This window comes from Arabidopsis lyrata (genome assembly GCF_000004255.2).
Source record: "Arabidopsis lyrata subsp. lyrata unplaced genomic scaffold ARALYscaffold_4, whole genome shotgun sequence".
NCBI lineage: Eukaryota > Viridiplantae > Streptophyta > Magnoliopsida > Brassicales > Brassicaceae > Arabidopsis > Arabidopsis lyrata.
In genome coordinates this window covers 2,212,132-2,232,143 of record NW_003302552.1, presented here as the reverse complement: position 1 = coordinate 2,232,143, position 20,012 = coordinate 2,212,132, and the positions used below count along the sequence as shown (strand labels likewise).

The 20,012-nt window shown below is 35.9% G+C and overlaps 5 protein-coding genes across 6 annotated transcripts; 2 read left to right on the top strand and 3 right to left on the bottom strand.

The window, feature by feature from the left end:
- The first annotated feature begins 3,062 nt into the window (after positions 1–3,062).
- Positions 3,063–6,339, top strand: LOC9316601 (probable LRR receptor-like serine/threonine-protein kinase At2g23950). The gene is made up of 11 exons (XM_002880488.2): positions 3,063–3,536; positions 3,626–3,758; positions 3,840–3,911; positions 3,998–4,141; positions 4,233–4,304; positions 4,379–4,438; positions 4,532–4,632; positions 4,728–4,856; positions 4,946–5,290; positions 5,373–5,752; positions 5,826–6,339. Exons 1-11 carry the CDS (start codon positions 3,419–3,421, stop codon positions 6,195–6,197), a joined length of 1,926 nt encoding a protein of 641 aa, XP_002880534.1. The 5' UTR covers positions 3,063–3,418; the 3' UTR covers positions 6,198–6,339.
- A 152-nt stretch (positions 6,340–6,491) lies between these two features.
- On the top strand, positions 6,492–8,192 carry LOC9314778 (aspartyl protease UND). Its single transcript, XM_002880487.2, has one exon. It carries the CDS (start codon positions 6,816–6,818, stop codon positions 8,190–8,192), a length of 1,377 nt encoding a protein of 458 aa, XP_002880533.2. The 5' UTR covers positions 6,492–6,815.
- LOC9314777 (transmembrane protein 208 homolog) lies at positions 8,114–9,364 on the bottom strand. The gene is made up of 5 exons (XM_002878664.2): positions 9,113–9,364; positions 8,813–9,006; positions 8,636–8,720; positions 8,495–8,560; positions 8,114–8,414 (listed from the first exon to the last, which is right to left on the bottom strand). Exons 1-5 carry the CDS (start codon positions 9,194–9,196, stop codon positions 8,322–8,324), a joined length of 522 nt encoding a protein of 173 aa, XP_002878710.1. The 5' UTR covers positions 9,197–9,364; the 3' UTR covers positions 8,114–8,321.
- Positions 9,365–10,149: 785 nt separating this feature from the next.
- Positions 10,150–11,196, bottom strand: LOC9314776 (probable small nuclear ribonucleoprotein G). Its single transcript, XM_002878663.2, has 4 exons — positions 11,060–11,196; positions 10,944–10,966; positions 10,543–10,664; positions 10,150–10,445 (listed from the first exon to the last, which is right to left on the bottom strand). Exons 1-4 carry the CDS (start codon positions 11,092–11,094, stop codon positions 10,383–10,385), a joined length of 243 nt encoding a protein of 80 aa, XP_002878709.1. The 5' UTR covers positions 11,095–11,196; the 3' UTR covers positions 10,150–10,382.
- Positions 11,197–18,542: 7,346 nt separating this feature from the next.
- LOC110229550 (tetratricopeptide repeat protein 1-like) lies at positions 18,543–19,988 on the bottom strand. Of its 2 annotated transcripts, none has more exons than XM_021030062.1 (5): positions 19,623–19,988; positions 19,351–19,533; positions 19,145–19,271; positions 18,952–19,065; positions 18,543–18,848 (listed from the first exon to the last, which is right to left on the bottom strand). In XM_021030062.1, exons 1-5 carry the CDS (start codon positions 19,866–19,868, stop codon positions 18,733–18,735), a joined length of 786 nt encoding a protein of 261 aa, XP_020885721.1. In that variant the 5' UTR covers positions 19,869–19,988; the 3' UTR covers positions 18,543–18,732. The 2 variants fall into 2 exon arrangements, with proteins under 2 accessions (XP_020885721.1, XP_020885722.1); XM_021030063.1 differs by having other exon boundaries at positions 19,351–19,530.
- Positions 19,989–20,012: the final 24 nt, after the last annotated feature.

Sequence of the window (20,012 nt, the reverse complement as noted above, 5' to 3'; positions counted from 1 at the left end):
TCAAAGTAAATGCATTCAAGAAATTTCTAATAAACATAAGATATATGCAACATGAATTGTTTCAAAATTATCATTTTTCTCAATTTTGCAGTTCTTTATATATTGATCTAGCTGATGAGTTTTTCTTTTCACTAGAACTTCAACAAAAGTTCATTTTCTGAAGAGTGGAGAAGTTCAGTAACTTATGAAACAATAATGAACTTGGATCCGAGAAATGCATATTCAACTCCAAAAAATTTGCAATCCAGCTTGCGTCATCATACATAAGATTGATGATGATGTGGACGACACATATGGTAACTAGTAAACAACCGAATATGTATTTTTCCTACAACTATTTAAAGTTCTAGTAGGTTGTGACTTCAAACAAAATAAGATATCAATGCTAAGTCATGAATTAAGATGTTTTCAAGATCTATAATGGTTGATTATAATTACAACTACATGTACAATCAACCACGCGTACATATACATCAGATCAATCTATGTAGAATATAATCAATTAAGAAAAGTTTGCAAAAGAATTTAGAACGTCTATTTGATAAGTTTGATTCGGTTTTCCAAAAACTTTATGTTACTAAGATTATGTTATATTCATCTAATTAAGTGAATGTTTTTTCACATAAATAAAGTTGATGGTAATTACATTTTACCTGTAATATAGTTCATGTTTTTTTAGAACTGGATAAATTCTAAATTGAGTACGATAGTAATTTTTTTATGAAAGTTATATTTTTGTCAGTTAAAATATTTATAAAAACATAAACCTGAAAATACAATGATCCCTCTACACAAAATAAAAATAGAAATTCTAAAAAGAATAAAAAAAATAAAAAAAATTGTTTCTTCACTATGAGTTTGAGAATCATCGACATAAGAGCAATTCATCAAAGCCTAACTTTAGAAAAAGTATAAAGTCAATGTAATAAGAGAAGATGACTACATAGGGACGGACTCTATGTTGCAAGAATTTGGACCAGACATTAAACCGCTACAAACGTTTACTTGGAAAATAAAATGTCCGCCAAAAATACGACATTTTATGTGGCAAGCCTTAACTGGATGTGTTTCGGTTACCTCAAATCTGCGCAGGAGAGGTATTAATTGCGATACTAGATGTGATCGATGCGGGGCTTCAGAAGAGTCAATTAACCATGCTCTCTTTGAATGTCCACCTGCGCGTCAGACTTGGGCTTTATCACAGATCCCCACAGCACCAGATATTTTCCCATCAGGATCACTATATGCAAATATGGATTATTTATTTTAGAGAACACCCTCAGAGGTCTATACATCGATGTTTCCGTGGATTATTTGGTATTTGTGGAAAGCCAGAAATAATAAGGTGTTTAATAATATGGACCAAAGCCCAATTGATATATTAAGATTGGCAGAAAATGAAGAGCAAGCCTGGCAATTGGCTCAGGTAGAGATTTCGGATGATAACCTAGAGACGGTGGCAACAATTAATCAATCTCATTGTAGAGTGGAACATATCGGGCATAATCGATCAGGTTATCGATGTTTCTTAGATGGTTCTTGGAAAGAAAGTGATTGTTTTTCAGGATTAGGATGGTTTTGTTCGTATCCAAACGAAGAAACGCACGACATGGGAGCTGCAAATACTCGAAGAAGCTTGACCTCACTCCACACAGAGGTTGAAGCACTAATCTGGGCGATGAGATGTATGATCGGCCAAGATAAAAGAGAAGTAGCTTTCCTTACAGACTGCTCCGATTTGGTGAAGATGGTGTCTTCCCCACACGAGTAGCCAGCGTTCGCGACCTACTTGGAGGCGATTCAGAGCGACAAGGAGGAGTTTGATTTTTTCTTTTTATCGTTAATTTCTAGAAATTTGAATGTGAAGGCGGATAAATTGGCACGGAATGTTCGTACCCTACCGCAACTATCTACTTATGTAAACAATATTTCTCCACATTGGCTCATTTGAGCTAATCCAATAAAGCTGTTGACAAAAAAAAAAAAAAGAGAAGATGACTACGGAAATTTTTGTAATTATGGAAATTTTGTAATAGTGAATTAGTTATACACTACGGAAAAGAAAGGGCCATAGTGATAACGAAGAAACTAAATAGACGAAAAAGGAAAGAAAACAAAAGTAGAGGGACTTGTCAGAAAAAATGTAACATCACAAATCACACCACATCAGGCAAGGCAAAAGCAAGCAAGCCTCTTTCCGTATTTCAGCCTTTTTTTCTTACTATTTTCTCTTCCTATCTCATTTCATATGTTCTTATATGAAATATAGTTTCTAAAAAAGAGGTATCATTATCGAATTAGATGGCAATGAAAATTTTTTATTTTAACCTCTGGAAGTAACATTTTCTATCACGAGATTACAATGAAAAAATACTGAACAGAAATAAGAAAAAAGACAAAGAAGAGAGAAGAGGTTCACGTTAGCGTAGATCAGTCTCTTAGTCGTACTCGTACCCACTGCCACTGGTTACAAGTGGTGATACTACTAGTACACTACACACGTCAAATCTATGCATTCTTTTATTTTTATTTTTACTTTTTTACTCGAGACAAAATATATAATTATGCAAACTATAAACTTATCTTGTAATTTTTTTTTAATAATGAATATTCATCTTGTAATTTTTGTTATTGCGATGACAAGAATATTTTTATTAGTGAGTAATTTTGGGTAAGAAATTTTCATAATTGTGGGTGATAATAAGACTAAGGGAATTTTCAGAATTGTGGGTGATAATATACTTTTCAGAATTCTTTAAATTTCCTTAGAAAATAATTTTGAAAATTCTGAAAATATTATAAACAAAAAGAATATGCTCTGTTTTTAACTTCTTCTTTTTTCCAGAATATAAAAAAGAATTTCGATTCCGACACTTCTCACTAATTTATACAACACCAAAACAAAAAAAAATTAATATATGGACTTTTTTTTTTTGAATATAAGAACTTATTCATTTATTTTTTATTTTGTTTCCGTTATGGTCTCGCCACCATTATTTATGTATAAAACAAACTTTCACAAATTTAGCATATACAAAAAAAAAAGAGAAAAAAAAGAGAAAGTATCATCATCCACCATACGGGTCCGTATCAGCTTTCCCACCTGATTCTCCCTCCCCACAAACCACAACACTACCTATACACTCTCTCTCTCTCTTTCTCTTCTCTGTGTGTTTATTATCATCTCCTGAAATTCACAACATTTCACGCTCATAATTCTCTTCGTGCGAGAGCCATTGCAGAAAGAAAAGAGTTTTTAATAGACCCAAGAAAAAGAAGAAGAAAAAGCATTTTTCTTTCTTTCTTTGTTGCTTTGCTTTTGCTTTTCTGTTTCTCTCTTTTTTGTGGGCACAACAAAACATGAACAAAGTAATGATTTTGTGTTCTTCCTTGTGGTAAACTAAACTAAAGCTTTTTCATGGTGGTGATGAAGTTAATAACGATGAAGCAAACTCCTTTTTTTCTCTTCTCTTTCTTGTTACTACTCTGTTTCTTCGTTACTTGTTCTCTCTCTTCTGAGCCCAGAAACCCTGAAGGTAAGCAAAGCATCAAAAACAAGAAAAAAGACTCATTTTTTTCTTATGGGTATTCGAAAGTTTCAAACTTTTATGTATTTTATATACAGTGGAGGCGTTGATAAACATAAAGAACGATTTACATGATCCACATGGTGTTTTAAACAACTGGGATGAGTTCTCTGTTGATCCTTGTAGTTGGACTATGATCACTTGTTCTCCAGACAACCTCGTAACTGGCCTGTGAGTGTTCTTTGATTATGATTTTCATGAACATTAATGAGCGACAAATTCTTCATCTTTGTCTCTCTCTCTAATTTGCAGAGGAGCTCCAAGTCAGTCTCTTTCAGGAACTTTATCTGGGTCTATTGGAAATCTCACTAATCTTCAACAAGTGTAAGATTATTTTGTTTGTTTCTTCATTAAAAAGTATCTCCTTTGTTTGTTTCTTCAACCTTTGTTTTTGTTTGGAATTATTGAAGTTTATTACAGAACAATAACATCTCCGGCAAAATCCCACCGGAGCTTTGTTCTCTTCCTAAATTACAGACTTTGGATTTATCCAATAACCGGTTCTCCGGTGAAATCCCCGGTTCGGTTAACCAACTGAGTAATCTCGAATATCTGTAAGTCTCTCTCTGTTTCAGATTTTTAGTCGAGCAAAAGATTCGTCTGCTTAACTATAACCTCGTACGTTTGTGTAATGATTTGATTTAGGAGGTTGAACAACAACTCATTATCTGGGCCCTTTCCTGCTTCTTTGTCTCAAATCCCTCACCTCTCTTTCTTGTGAGTATTTTACAGATTTAAAGTTTGTTACTTTTTAACTTAAAGACTCATGTTTCTTGATGTTTTGGTTTCAGAGACTTGTCTTATAACAATCTCAGAGGTCCTGTTTCTAAATTCCCTGCAAGGACATTCAAGTACGAAAACTTTTTTCTTTTGGTTTTTAAGTATTTTTCAACATTCTTGTTAAAGGTTGAGTTTTTCCTAATTGTTGTCATTGTTGAATGTAGTGTTGCTGGGAATCCTTTGATTTGTAAAAACAGCCCACCTGAGATTTGTTCAGGATCAATCAATGCAAGTCCTCTTTCTGTCTCTTTACGTTCTTCATCAGGTAAATCGATCCTCGAATTCGAAATTCTTGTTCGCTTTTCCTTTGAGTTTATCCGGTTCTTATGAGTTTAGTACTACCATTTGGGATGTGTGTAGGACGTAGAACAAATATATTGGCGGTTGCACTTGGTGTAAGCCTTGGCTTTGCTGTTAGTGTAATCCTCTCTCTCGGGTTAATTTGGTATCGAAGGAAACAAAGAAGGCTAACGATGCTACGCATAAGTGGTTAGTCAACTTGAGCAAGCTTGTGGTTTTAAGTAATTTGATTTTGTTTGTTGTCTAAAGTAAAACTTTTCTTTTGGTTATTTATGCAGACAAGCAAGAGGAAGGGTTACTAGGATTGGGAAATCTAAGAAGCTTCACATTCAGAGAACTTCATGTAGCTACGGATGGTTTTAGTTACAAGAGCATTCTTGGTGCTGGTGGGTTTGGTAATGTCTACAGAGGAAAGCTCGTGGATGGGACTATGGTTGCAGTGAAACGACTGAAAGATGTGAATGGAACCTCTGGGAATTCGCAGTTTCGTACCGAGCTTGAGATGATTAGCTTAGCTGTTCATAGGAATTTGCTTCGGTTGATCGGTTATTGCGCGAGTTCTAGTGAAAGACTTCTTGTTTACCCTTACATGTCCAATGGCAGCGTCGCCTCTAGACTTAAAGGTATTTACAAAACTGGTTTCTGTTTAACTGATTCTAGTCATATAATTGAATTCACTGAAACTGATTTTTGTTACTGTTACAGCTAAACCGGCATTGGACTGGAACACAAGGAAGAAGATAGCGATAGGAGCTGCAAGAGGTTTGTTTTATCTACACGAGCAATGCGATCCCAAGATTATTCACCGAGATGTCAAGGCAGCAAACATTCTCCTAGATGAGTATTTTGAAGCTGTTGTTGGGGATTTTGGACTAGCAAAGCTACTCAACCACGAGGATTCACATGTCACAACTGCTGTTAGAGGAACTGTTGGTCACATTGCACCCGAGTATCTCTCCACCGGTCAGTCATCTGAGAAAACCGATGTCTTCGGGTTCGGTATACTTTTGCTAGAGCTCATCACAGGAATGAGAGCTCTCGAGTTTGGCAAGTCTGTTAGCCAGAAAGGAGCCATGCTTGAATGGGTAAGCAATTACTCTAAATTTAGACCAAACGTATAATCAAAATATAGTCTTAAAACTCTTTCGGGTTTTGCAGGTGAGGAAGCTACACAAGGAAATGAAAGTAGAGGAGCTTGTAGACCGGGAACTCGGGACAACCTACGATAGGATAGAAGTTGGAGAGATGCTACAAGTGGCTTTACTCTGCACTCAGTTTCTTCCAGCTCACAGACCGAAAATGTCTGAAGTGGTTCAAATGCTTGAAGGAGATGGATTAGCAGAGAGATGGGCTGCTTCACATGATCATTCACATTTCTACCATGCCAACATGTCTTACAGGACTATTACCTCTACTGATGCTAATGGCAACAACCAAACCAAACATCTGTTTGGTTCCTCAGGATTGGAAGATGAAGATGAGAATCAAGCCTTAGATTCATTCGCCATGGAACTATCTGGTCCAAGGTAGTAAAATTTGGACAAAGAGAGAAAGAAAGATATAATATCCCCATGACTTTAAATTTTTTGAGATGATATAGACATGTAAATGGTGGTCAATCCTTTTAAAAAATTGAGATTCTGGGTCTAATGTTTAATATTTTGGATGTATATATTAAAGTTTTCAAATGTGTTTGTTTCTCTCAAACTCGTTAATACTCATTAGAGATTTTTTAAAATACTTGTGGTCCTGTGAAAGCAAATTTTTGGTCAAACTTTGACCTTCATGTGTTATTAACTTATTATCAAATTTTTACTGACCAACAATTTATTGATATGTTGACTTGTACTTCTAATTTGTTTTGTTTAATTTTTTTCTTTTAAAAACATTACACAAAACTACAAAAGATGTGAAGTACATGATAGCTTTTATATATATAAACCCAACAAACTTTTGCTATTTATAGTCTCATGATCTTTGGTTGTTCTTGTATATTATTTGTTGTCATCAATTCGTTGTGTTTTGATCTTTTATATTCTTCTTCCATATCACAGTCTTGATGCTATTACCCTATCTTAATATTCATTTGTGTTACAAAATGGTCTCTGTACTTTCCATACTCCACGTCTCTGTACCGTCTGAACCACAATGGAATGTTTTTTCAAAACATCACTCTTACTCTTCATCATTGTCTCATACTTCACAGTTACCGAATCTGTTAGACCTAATCGAATGGCGATGAAGTTGATACGCCGTGAATCAGTGGTCCGTCACAACCCAGATGCTCGAGTTCCGGTCACTCCAGAAGACCATATCCAACACATGACCGATATTTCATCAGCCAGGTTTAAGTATTTACAGAATTCGATTGTTAAAGAGCTAGGCAGCAGTGATTTCCAAGTTGATGTGCATCAAGCAATCAAGACATCATTGTTTTTTGTAAATTTCTCGGTAGGACAGCCTCCGGTACCGCAGTTCACTATCATGGATACTGGAAGCTCACTTTTATGGATCCAATGTCATCCCTGCAAACACTGCTCATCAAATCATATGATCCATCCTGTCTTCAATCCAGCATTGTCTTCAACATTTGTAGAGTGTTCCTGCGATGATCGTTTTTGCAGGTATGCACCAAACGGACATTGCTCATCAAACAAGTGCGTTTATGAACAGGTGTATATAAGCGGCACTGGCTCAAAAGGCGTTCTAGCTAAAGAACGGTTGACCTTCACAACACCTAATGGAAACACTGTTGTGACCCAACCTATTGCCTTTGGGTGTGGCCATGAGAATGGAGAGCAGTTGGAGAGTGAGTTCACTGGTATTTTGGGTTTAGGAGCCAAACCCACATCGCTTGCTGTACAGCTTGGGTCTAAATTCTCTTACTGCATCGGTGATTTAGCTAACAAAAACTACGGTTACAATCAGCTGGTTCTGGGTGAGGACGCGGATATTTTAGGGGATCCAACACCCATTGAATTTGAGACAGAGAATGGTATCTACTATATGAATCTTGAAGGGATTAGTGTTGGGGATAAACAACTCAATATCGAACCAGTGGTATTCAAAAGAAGAGGGTCAAGAACAGGGGTCATACTCGACACGGGCACACTCTACACTTGGCTAGCAGATATAGCCTACAGAGAACTCTACAATGAAATAAAATCCATTCTGGATCCAAAATTAGAGAGGTTCTGGTTTAGAGACTTCTTGTGCTACCATGGGAGAGTGAACGAAGAGCTCATAGGCTTCCCTGTGGTGACATTTCATTTTGCAGGCGGAGCTGAGCTGGCTATGGAGGCCACAAGCATGTTTTATCCAATGACAGAATCGGATACGTATCATAACGTATTTTGTATGTCAGTGAGGCCAACCACAGAACATGGAGGGGAATATAAGGATTTCACAGCTATTGGGCTAATGGCTCAACAGTACTACAATATTGCTTACGACCTCAAAGAAAGAAACATCTATCTCCAGAGAATCGACTGTGTTCTACTCGATGACTATTCCCCATCAAAGTAAATATTGTACACGCAGACAAGTCCATGTAAAAGAGACACAAAGCTTAGAGAGTTTACCTTTTGAATACATTTGTATATTGTGAAGAACATTCTCATCCCCAAGTTCACATTGTATTCTATAACAACACATTCATCTTGTTCTCGTCTTGACGACTTGCCCTCTCGAAGCTTTCCTCTCCATCTTCTCTCTCTTTTTACGAGACTTATCATCTTCCACACCTCCCTAAATTCAAAACACACAGCCATAGTAAAGCTTTTTGCCTTGTTTAAAGAAGCTAATAGTACTTAAACTAAGATATTTACCTCTGAACCTTGTGACATGAATCCTCGAATAAGACCAGAAGCTTTATACACTCCAAACGCAGGAATCTATAAACCAAACAAACGCTACATCATTCTAATCAAACTCAACATCAATGAGCAAAAGCAAAGACGTGTGCGTACCACTAGATACGTATACCAAAACTTCCCAGAGATAATAGAAGCTAGCTGAACAAAGCAAGTGATATAGATAACATCATGCAAGTATCTGCAAAGATCATCAAAATACACAATCAAACAACATAGTATGGTTTTGGTTCTTGTAGATCATTCATTCAACACAAGATTTCAAAAACATACCCGCAGATTCCACCAGTGGTCATGTCAAATCCACCATCAAGAAGCTCACCATCATCAGTAACACTAGGTTTTGCCATTTGATCAAGCTGCTTATATGGAAACGCGTAAGCCAGCGAAGTTATCACTAAGCCGATCCAATGTTTCCAAGTAAAGCTTGAGTAGAAAATCAACATCCTCACAACGAAATACACAGCCTGTGACCATAAATTACCAAATCCAATACTTAATTTCATGGAAGTAAGATCTAATTCATGAAGAATCAAAGAAATCTGGGAAACGCGTCGATGGAAGAGGAAGTACATTGGAAGCGATGATGAGACGACGGAGCTTAGCCATGTGACGTGCGTTCTCTTCCTTTCGTTTTTTCGCTCCTTGATTCGCCATTCTTAATCTCCGATTCTAGCTCTCAAAAGTCGTCGCCTGTTTGTTTTGCCGGCGAAGCAGAGGTTATTGAAAAGACGATGATCATCGTTTCGCTTCCGATGAAATTTGTAGTATATGGGCCTAGGCCCGTTAAGTGTAATTTAACATCAGTAGGCCCAATTGAGCTTTGCCTTCATATGTCACTAGATTGGTTCTTAGTAGATTGTTTAGTTTTGTTGCCAGAACTAAGAAGTGTGACCTCATGCTAGATCTCTGCAAGCAAATGATGTTGAAGTGGAATGCACAAACAATGGCTTTTCTTGGTTTTGTAGTCGTGTTTCGCTTTTCGGCTATGGGAAAGATTGTAAAATTTGAGTATGTACTTGATACAATCACATTTTCAAGTTAAACACATTCTGTTTTGAAGAGTTATAGAAGCTGTGTCAATAGTTAGTTGATCAGTAGACTTTGTTTCAAAGGTGAAGTGTATAAGGAAATGGTTATAGTCGATCGAATGGTTGAAAATAGATGTCAACCTGATGCATTTAGCTATGTACTGAATTTAAACAGTCATGTAACACTGTTGAATAGTCTCTGCATAAATTGGAGCCTCCCGGAAATGAACTCAACATGTAAGACTTGCATTTTACATTGTCTACAGATTTGTCTTCTTTAAAACCTCATTGATTGCCATAAAAAAACAGGGGAGAAAAAAGAGCAACTAAGCATTGTTTGAGATAAATGTAAATTGGTTAACCCTTGACAGAAGAAGATGAACCTTTGAAATCAAAGTAGTCGGCCCAGGGTAAAAGGCAAAGCACAAGGACATTGGTGGGGTTTACTGCAATATTTGAGTACTAGAAAAGAGTATTCATGTAGACTTCTTACTGAATCAGTTTATAATAACTGCAAATCTACCACTAAGTTTCCTCAAAACTAGTGCTTAGTACCAAAAATGAGATGATGACTATTGATGCATATAACAAGCTAAGAAGATGACTATTAGAGGTTTAAGCTTTGTATCCAGAGTAAAAGTACAAGCCATCACATCGGTGGGATTCATTTGCAATCTTTTTAGTACAAGAAAAAAGTATTCATGAAGACTTCTTACTGAATCAGTTCATCGTAACTGCGAAGCTACCACCAAGATTTCTCATCGCTAGTACTTAGTACAAAAAAAAAGATCATTACCGATGCATATAACAAGCTAAGAAGATCTGCCCACTGGTTCAAGAGCTTCAACAGTGACAATGCTGTTTCCTCTAATCACCTGCACCCAAAACCAAAATACAAAAGGAGTATAGTTACACATCGGACAAGAACAACAGATGATTAATGACAAAGGGACACAGAATCGATATACTTACCACCATACCGATGTCGGTTTTGTCATTACCGTTCACCTCGACAGTGTTATCCACAACAAGATTCATAAACTGGTCAAAACCACGAAGAGTTCCAGTAACCATTCGGTTAGCATTAAGCTTGACTGCATTTCAAATACAATTCATCAACAACTTAATAAACAAACTCTAACTAGAACAACTCTTGCTGAAAAAAAATCTACTTTCAGGAACATGGGAGATTCTTGAAACTATAACTAAAACCAGTAAATTCATAACAAGTTCGATTCACAGAATACAAAATCCCAAAAAATTAGCTGAATATATCATTCCTGTGCAAAAATTGCAAATCAAATCTCAACTAAAGATTATATAAAACCCAAGTTCTCTAACTAGATAAACGAGGATGGAGATATTGAACTTACTTTGGAGCTTCTTATCCATGTACCTGCATCGAACAAAACCAAAATCAAAAAACAGAATTAGATCAGCAACACAGAGATATAGAAACAGAAAGAGAGAAAATAGAACAAGGGCTTACTTCTTGAGATCCGGAGGCTGCCCTGACCGACTCATGGTTGCAGAATCGGAATTAAACTTAGGGTTTTCGCTCTCGGCTTGAAGAAGAAAGAGTTTGCAGTGAAACCCTAAAGTTTTGATTTTTTGAAGTCAAATGTTAGTGTCTACTCCTCTAAGCCCAAAAATCTACCAAAGCCCAATCAACTGTAAGGCCCAAGTCGTATAATTGTTGACTTTTTTTTTTTTTGGGTTGACATCATAATGATAATGAGTTTCACAACAAAAATATTCTTTAGACGCCATAATCTGATGTAAAAGATTTCATAAAGATTTAGCGTCTAACCAATTAATAAAATATTTTTGATTTCACCAATGGATAAATTTTAAAACTTGCACTAAAATTTTACCACAGCATCAAAAATGATGAATACATTTCTATATATGTCATTGTAGTTCTAATGCGGCCAATGGTTCTAATCGTTTCTATCTTGGTTGGATGATAGTGCATACACTATTTTTCTGTCACCAATATGCTTTATCACGAATTTTATTTAAGTTGTAAGTGGTGACACATCAATTACACTTACTAAAATTTATATTATATATCTATGTCTACATATACTATATTTAGACTAACAAAATTATAAATTTAACAAGGTTATTTTTTTTTAATTTGTTATATATATATTATTAGCTTATCTATAAGTGTATAGCTTGTAACTAAGTCTCCTTTAGCTTAGTTATTAGTAGTTTACACATGTACATATAAATACTGATTGTAAACACTCTGTTTCATGAATGAGAGAATTACTTTCTTATTATGAAAGTTAATATGGTATCAGAGCAAAGTGTATAACAAACTCTCTCTCATTTTTTTTCTTCCGATTTTCCCGGAAAATCAACATTTTCCCAGTAAAATTTTTTGATTTCCATGGCGATTAAGAGTTGATTGTCTTCGTTGAGCTTCGTTTCTCCACATCTGAGACTCGGATCTTTCTCAACAACATCTCGATTCATTTTTCTTTTATCTTCCGCTTCTTTTCTTTGCGATTCTTCACAAATTGAGAATCGAATCATCAAATCATCAATCATCTTCATCATCCACATCTTCTTCTCTCTTCGATTAGCTCATCAATGGCTAATTCATCTCAGACAACGAATCAGTATGATAATCCATATTTTTTACATCACTCAGATCACGCCGGATTGGTTCTTGTTTCCGATCGCCTCGCTACTGGTGCAGATTTCCACTCATGGCGCCGATCGATTCGTATGGCTCTCAATGTACGAAACAAACTTGGATTCATTGATGGTACAATCTTAAAACCTTCTGAAACTCATAGCGATTTTGGTTCTTGGTCACGTTGCAATGATATGGTAGCAACTTGGATAATGAATTCAGTCTCGAAAAAGATAGGACAGAGTCTCTTGTTCATACCTACAGCTGAAGGAATTTGGAATAGTTTAATGTCAAGATTTAAGCAAGATGATGCTCCTCGTGTTTACGAGATTGAGCAAAAATTAGCTAGTATTCAACAAGGTTCTCTTGATGTGAGTGCTTACTACACAAAACTTGTTACACTTTGGGAAGAATATCGGAATTATGTAGAACTTCCTGTGTGCACTTGTGGAAAGTGTGAATGCAATGCTGCAGGTTTATGGGAAAAGTTACAACATCGAAGTCGAGTAACTAAGTTTTTGATGGGGCTCAATGAGTCGTATGAGTCTACTAGGAGACATATCCTCATGTTGAAACTGATACCAAGTATTGAAGATGTTTTCAACATGGTAACTCAAGATGAAAGGCAAAAGAATATCAAGCCTATGAAGTCAGAAAGTGTAGTTTTCCAAGCTTCAGATAATGTCCAGAACAACAGCTTCATCAATCGAGAGCAAAATGTTTATTCTGGTCCTTATGATAATGTTGCTTATGCAATACAGAATGGTTATAGACCACGAGCTTCAAGGCCATTATGTACTCATTGTGGATAGTCTGGCCATGTCATTCAGAGGTGCTATAAGTTGCATGGCTATCCTCCTGGTTACATTCCCGGATTCAAGAGTAATGGTGGTTATCAGTCTTTTCAACAAAGGCCTGTTATTCCACAATTTCAACTAACTGTTACTCCTCAATATCAACCAAGAGGACAGATGTCTACTAATCCGCCTAAGTTTCAGTCTCATTCAGTGGCAAATGTGATCACAGGGTCATCATCTATGCCCTCTCTGCCACCTAATGCTAGTCATGCTAATATGGATGTTAATCAGATGAGTACTGATCAAGTTCAAAAGTTAATTCAACAACTTCATGATCGTGTTAATGTTTCAGAGAATCAAGCTACTGCTCCTAAAGTCTCATCAATTACAGAAAATGGAATTTTGCCTGTTCAGTCAACATCTGGTACATCCTCATATACTTATCCTTTTCCATATATTTTTCCTTCTAGCTCACTTCGTTTTGAAAACAATCATCTTACCTTTCAACATCAATGCCTATCAACTTTATCCTCTAAAATTCCTCATGGTAGTTGGATTATTGACAGTGGAGCCACTAGTCATGTGTGCTCTGACTTGACTTTGTTTAATGAAACTTTAACAGTTTCTGGAGTTACAGTCTCATTACCAAATGAAGCTAGAGTGGATATCACTCACTGTGGCACTGTGCACTTATCACATTCACTCATTTTACATGATGTTCTGCATGTTCCCTCATTCAAATTCAATTTACTTTCAGTTAGTAGTCTTTTAAAGAATAGTAAATGCTCAGCTCATTTCTTTCCTGATTCTTGTTATATTCAGGAGTATATTCAGGGATTGATGATTGGTAAAGGATTTTTACTTCACAATCTATACATTTTACAGCCTAATACATCGTCTCTGTCATCACCATCTTCATCAGTTGCTTCATCATCATCATCTTCACATTTCTCTGGATCCTTGAAGGTTGATGGACATCTCTGGCACCAACGCCTAGGACACCCATCATCTGACAAGTTAAAGCTGCTTTCTGGTATTTTACCTATGTCTAATTCATCTCAGCCTAGTCATTGTTCAATTTGTCTAATAGCTAAGCAAAAACGTTTGTCCTTTGAGTCTCACAATAATGTGTCTTCTAAGTCCTTTGATTTGGTTCATTTAGATGTATGGGGTCCATTTGCAGTTGAGTCTGTTGAGGGTTTTAGGTACTTTCTTACTATTGTTGATGACAGTACTCGTGTAACTTGGATTTACATGCTCAGAAATAAAGGTGAAGTTTCAAAATATTTTCCTGCTTTCTTGAATCATGTTCATACTCAGTATAATTCAAAAATAAAGGCCATTAGAACTGATAATGCTCCTGAACTTGCATTCTCTGAATTGGTAAACGAACATGGTATGATACATCAATTTTCTTGTGCATATACACCACAACAAAACTCTGTTGTTGAAAGAAAACATCAGCATCTTTTAAATGTAGCAAGAGCATTACTTTTTCAATCTGATATACATATCTCTTATTGGAGTGATTGCATTCTTACTGCAGTTTTTCTTATAAATAGAACTCCATCATTGCTTTTAAACAACAAATCTCCATATGAATTGCTGAAAAAGAAAGTTCCTGATTATTCCTTTCTTAGAAATTTTGGATGCTTATGCTATGTTTCAACATTACAAAAGGATAGAAATAAATTCAGTCCAAGAGCAGATCAATGTGTATTTTTAGGATACTCATCAGGATATAAAGGCTACAAAGTTTTGCATCTAGATACTAATCTTGTTTCAGTGTCTCGAAATGTTGTGTTCCATGAAAGTGTTTTCCCTTTTAAGACTGATAAGAAGGAACCTGCGCATACTGATATTTTTGGCAATACTATTTTACCTTTACCTATAGACGTTGAATCTCAGAGTTCTGATAATATGCATGATCATGCTGCATCTAATCATGCATCTTCATCAGCATCTCACTCCAGTGCCACACACAATTCACCCTCTAGCATCACAAATACTTCAGAGACTGTAACTACAGACACCACCATCGTTTCATTATCTAAAGTCAGGCCAAAGCGAACATCTAAAGCTCCAGGTTATCTCTCTGACTATCACTGTTCTTTTCTTCAAAATACACCACTTCCCACATCTTCATTACCAAAAATCACCACTCCATATCCTTTATCTTCTTTTCTTTCTTATACATCACTAAATGAGCCATACCAAGCCTATATTTTCTCAGTTTCAATCGAAACAGAACCAAAAACTTTTCAGCAGGCTATAGTTTCACTGAAATGGACTGCGGCTATGGATGTTGAGCTTGATTCTATGGAGGTTAATAAGACTTGGAGTGTTGTTTCACTACCACCAGGGAAGAATGTGGTGGGGTGTAAATGGGTTTTTACTATAAAATACAATGCTGATGGTACTATAGAACGGTATAAGGCTCGTTTGGTTGCCAAAGGATTCACACAACAGGAAGGTGTTGATTACTTTGATACTTTCTCACCTGTTGCTAAACTAGCTAGTGTGAAACTGATTCTTGGATTGGCAGCTAGACAAGGATGGAGTCTAAATCAAATGGATATTACTAGTGCTTTCTTGCACAGTGAATTGGAAGAGGAGATATATATGAGTTTACCACAGGGATACACACCAGCTTCTGGTACATTGCCTCCAAATCCTATATGCAGACTTCACAAATCCATTTATGGCCTCAAGCAAGCTTCTAGACAATGGCACAAGTGTTTATCCAAGGCTCTTCTTGATGATGGTTTTATTGAATCATATGCGGATAACACACTGTTTGTCAAGCTTCAAGGTACATCTTTCATAGCCTTACTGGTTTATGTTGATGATATCTTGATTGTTAGTAATGATGATAATGCAGTCTTGGCTGTGAAAGCTACATTAGCCAGACAATTTAAGACAAAGGATTTAGGCCATGCTAGATTCTTCTTAGGTCTGGAAATTGCTAGAAACTCTGATGGGATATCAGTTTGTCAAAGGAAGTATTGTCTAGATCTTCTTGCTGACTATGGTTTGTTGGGATGTAAACCAAAATCAGTTCCCATGGATCCAAAGGTGAATTTAACGAAGGATACAGGGCTTCTTTTAGATGATGCAAAGCCATACCGTGAGCTAATAGGCCGACTGTTGTATCTCTGCATCACTAGGCCTGATATCACTTTTGCAGTACATCGCCTAAGTCAATATCTCTCTTGTCCTACTGATGCTCACTTACATGCTGGTTATAATATCTTGAAGTACTTGAAGAACAATCCAGGGCAAGGTCTTTTCTATTCTTCTACAACAGAATTATGCTTAAATGGTTTTGCTGATGCAGACTGGGGTACTTTCCTGGATACTAGAAGATCTATTACTGGTATGTGTGTTTATCTGGGAACGTCTTTGATTACTTGGAAATCAAAGAAACAAGATGTTTGTAGTTCAAGCAGTACAGAAGCTGAATACCGCAGTATGGCAGTGACTACTAAAGAACTTCTCTGGTTTAATCAGATCTTGAAAGATTTGCATATAAAGATGGAATCACAAGCAAAGCTGTTCTGTGACAACAAGTTAGCAACTTATATTGCTAACAATGCAGTGTTTCACGAGAGAACGAAACATGTGGAGATAGATTGTCATATTACCAGAGATCAAGTCAAGAATGGGTTCTTGAAGGTGCTTCATGTTGACACTGGGAATCAACTCGCCGATATATTAACAAAGCCTCTACACCCTGGTCTTTTCCATTCTCTTCTCAACCGTATGTCAATATCAAGCTTATTTTCTCCACAGGAAAATTTAGCTTAAGGGGGGTGTATTAGCTTATCTATAAGTGTATAGCTTGCAACTAAGTCTCCTTTAGCTTAGTTATTAGTAGTTTACACATGTACATATAAATACTGATTGTAAAACTCTGTTTCATGAATGAGAGAATTACTTTCTTATTATGAAAGTTAATATATATATATATATATATATATATATATATATTATTTTAATGCACTACCATCTTTTCTTATTATAGACACCTTCAATTACTATTAATCACGGTTGTCAAACTATTACAGCAAAGCCAGTATTTTAAGGGCTTGAAGTGTGTTTGATAACAAAAAGAAGACATGACGTCTACAAGAACTTTTTTCACGTTTCAGACCATCTTTCAGCACAATTTATTCCACCTTAAGAGATTCAGGTTTGTCAAACCATTACATCAAAGCCAATGGTTCAAGACTTGATCCAGGGCCGGTCCGAAGTTTCTAAATTATTTTTAATGCCCTACGCATAATTAACAATTTGGGCCTTTTTGTTAATGTAAAAAAAAAAAAATTCTCCCAAAAAAAGTGTTTAACAATGTGAGACCCTAAGCGGTGGCTTCACTTGCTTGCCCTCCGGACCGGCCCTGACTTGATCTATGTTTGATATATAACAAGAAGAAGACTTGACGTCGACAAAAACCTTTGACACGTTTCAAACCATCTTTTAGCATAATTTCATAATTTATTCCACCTCAAGAGATTTAGGGAATTTTCACCGTTTAAAAATAAATCATTGTTATTATTTGTTTATTGTTTTTTTTGTAATGCAATTTTTTTTCCAGGGTAGTGTGTATTACTGTATTTGTTGTTCTTTAGTGAATTAATCTTTGTTTTAAAGTTTATTTGTGTGTAATTTCAGTTGTGTTTTAAAGTTTATTTGTGTGTAATTTAAAATCTGTAACTAGGAATGAAAAATATGTAACTTTGTTTTAAATTTTATTTGTGTGTAATTTTATGTGTTTGGAAATTGAAATACATATTTTCATACTCTAATTCCTAAAGATATGCTGCCAAAAGAAAAAAATCTAGAGATATTATTGTTTATCATCTTTCAAATCACTCGCTCTTCTTATTTTGGCCTCATCATTTTCACATACTATTAGAAATCTTCACTAGAATTCAAGGATTTGATTTTACAATTAAGAAATTGTATGTATAGAAAATGAAACAAAATGTAAAGCAAACATACATAAAAAATTTCTCAAAAATAAAATACCTTTATGTTCTTTTGTTTTATGTTTGACTAGAGGAAAATTCGGGCTACACCCCGTATATATTTGACAATTTAGTTAACTTGGTTTTTATTTTTAATTTAATTGCTCACTATACATGCTAAAAATGATATGATGTTGTATCTAAAATTAAATTAAAATTTCGTTTATCCGTGGATGAATATTCATGTTCAGGGGATTACTACATTGTTGGAAGTAGAAGTAACTAAAGTTGAGAAAGCTCCACTTCCGTGATACATTTGCTAGAAGATTAACAACTTACATAGAAGGTTCGACTTCACCGTATATAAAAAAAACATTTAAGCCGAGGAATGATGTTGAATATGTTAGACATTATTTTTTAACTGTAATCGAGTTTGAATGGATACATGTTTGCAGGCGAGAAAATTCGATCCTTGGCAAAAGTAATGTAGGACATTCTTGAACCCACTAATAATTTAACGGATGTGCATGGCTAATGGGCTATCTTCATTGCTAAAGATATCAAAATAGAAATTTCTCCATTGTGATACTTGAATTTACAGATATATCAGGTCACAAAACAACGCAGCTCTCACTTTCCAATACCGATTCATCGACAACAAAACGAATAGATATAAACACGATGAACATAAAATTGGTTGATGCAAAATATTGAAACCCATTAGGTATAAGTTGTGCATAAGTGTCGACTAGTTTTGGAAAGAAAAGGAGTAGGAGCCAGTGTTGGGATCTTTAACAGCCATAAAGTTGTCTACACTCATCCCAAATCGACCCAAGATCGAGTTTCCCATCTCCTTTAACTTTGCTGTCAAAACCCAAAACATATTATCTCACATCATCAAACGTTTGGTTCAAGACTCAAAATTTCAATATGTACTCATAATAAGAAATATAACAAGGTTCTTTACCAATGGCTTCTTCTTTCATCTTTTCTCGCTTCTCAGCCGCCAAGGGTTCCAACCGTCGAATCCCTTTTCTAGCCTGATCGTTTGAAGGATCCAGTTCTAATATCTTCTTCAAATCTGTAGACAAAGCATTATAGTACTAGAAAAACTAACAAATGATTCCTCAACTCGATAGAGAATACGTGTATAGACTCACCCGTGAGAGCCTCTTCGAAATGTTCAAGCTTCTCATGAGCTTCTGCGCGACGAACAAAAGCTTTAGTATAACTCGGATTAAGCTCTATCGCTTTTGTACCTTCCTTAATTGCTTCTGCATATTTACCCTAAAGATACACATTACATTACAGAGATCATCACAATCACCAATCTTGACTACTACTCAAAAGAATGTCAGACCATTACCAATTTGAGATAACATATAGCTCTATTCGAATAACAAATCGATCGAAGATCGTCAGATTCTGGAAACTCCTGAGAAAATTGTAAAGCAATCTCATACTTTAACAATGCCTCTTCATAAACACCATTCCCAAATAGTTTGTTTCCTTCTAATTTAGCTTCATTTGCATCTTCCATGGCTTTCTTCTTCCAAAACACACACAATTAACCATTATAGTGAAATCGAAGCTTTGATTCAGATCAAGAATTACAGAGAAGTTTATGTAGATTTTTACCTGTTTTGATTCGTCATCTTTATTCTCAGGCTTATCGGATTGTTGTATCAGTTCACTTTCATCTTCTTCGTTATCGCTTACTTCTCGTTCACTAGCAGTTTCGAATCCATCGGAATCATCTCCGGCTACAAGTTTTGACTCCGTCGCTGTCGTTGTTTCGGGCTGCGACGAGGAAGAACGAGATTGAATTGGTTCTTCTTTAACGGTGATTTCATCATCGCTTTCATCAGATTCGATCAACACCATCTTCTTGAACTCAGACTCAGAATCTTAGCAAAAGATTCAGTGATCGATCAACGACGATCTAGCTTCAGAAATCGGAATCTGCAGAACTCAGAAGGTTCAAGATGTTTCCTTCAAAACGGTGTCGTGTTTGTGGTATACTACTAC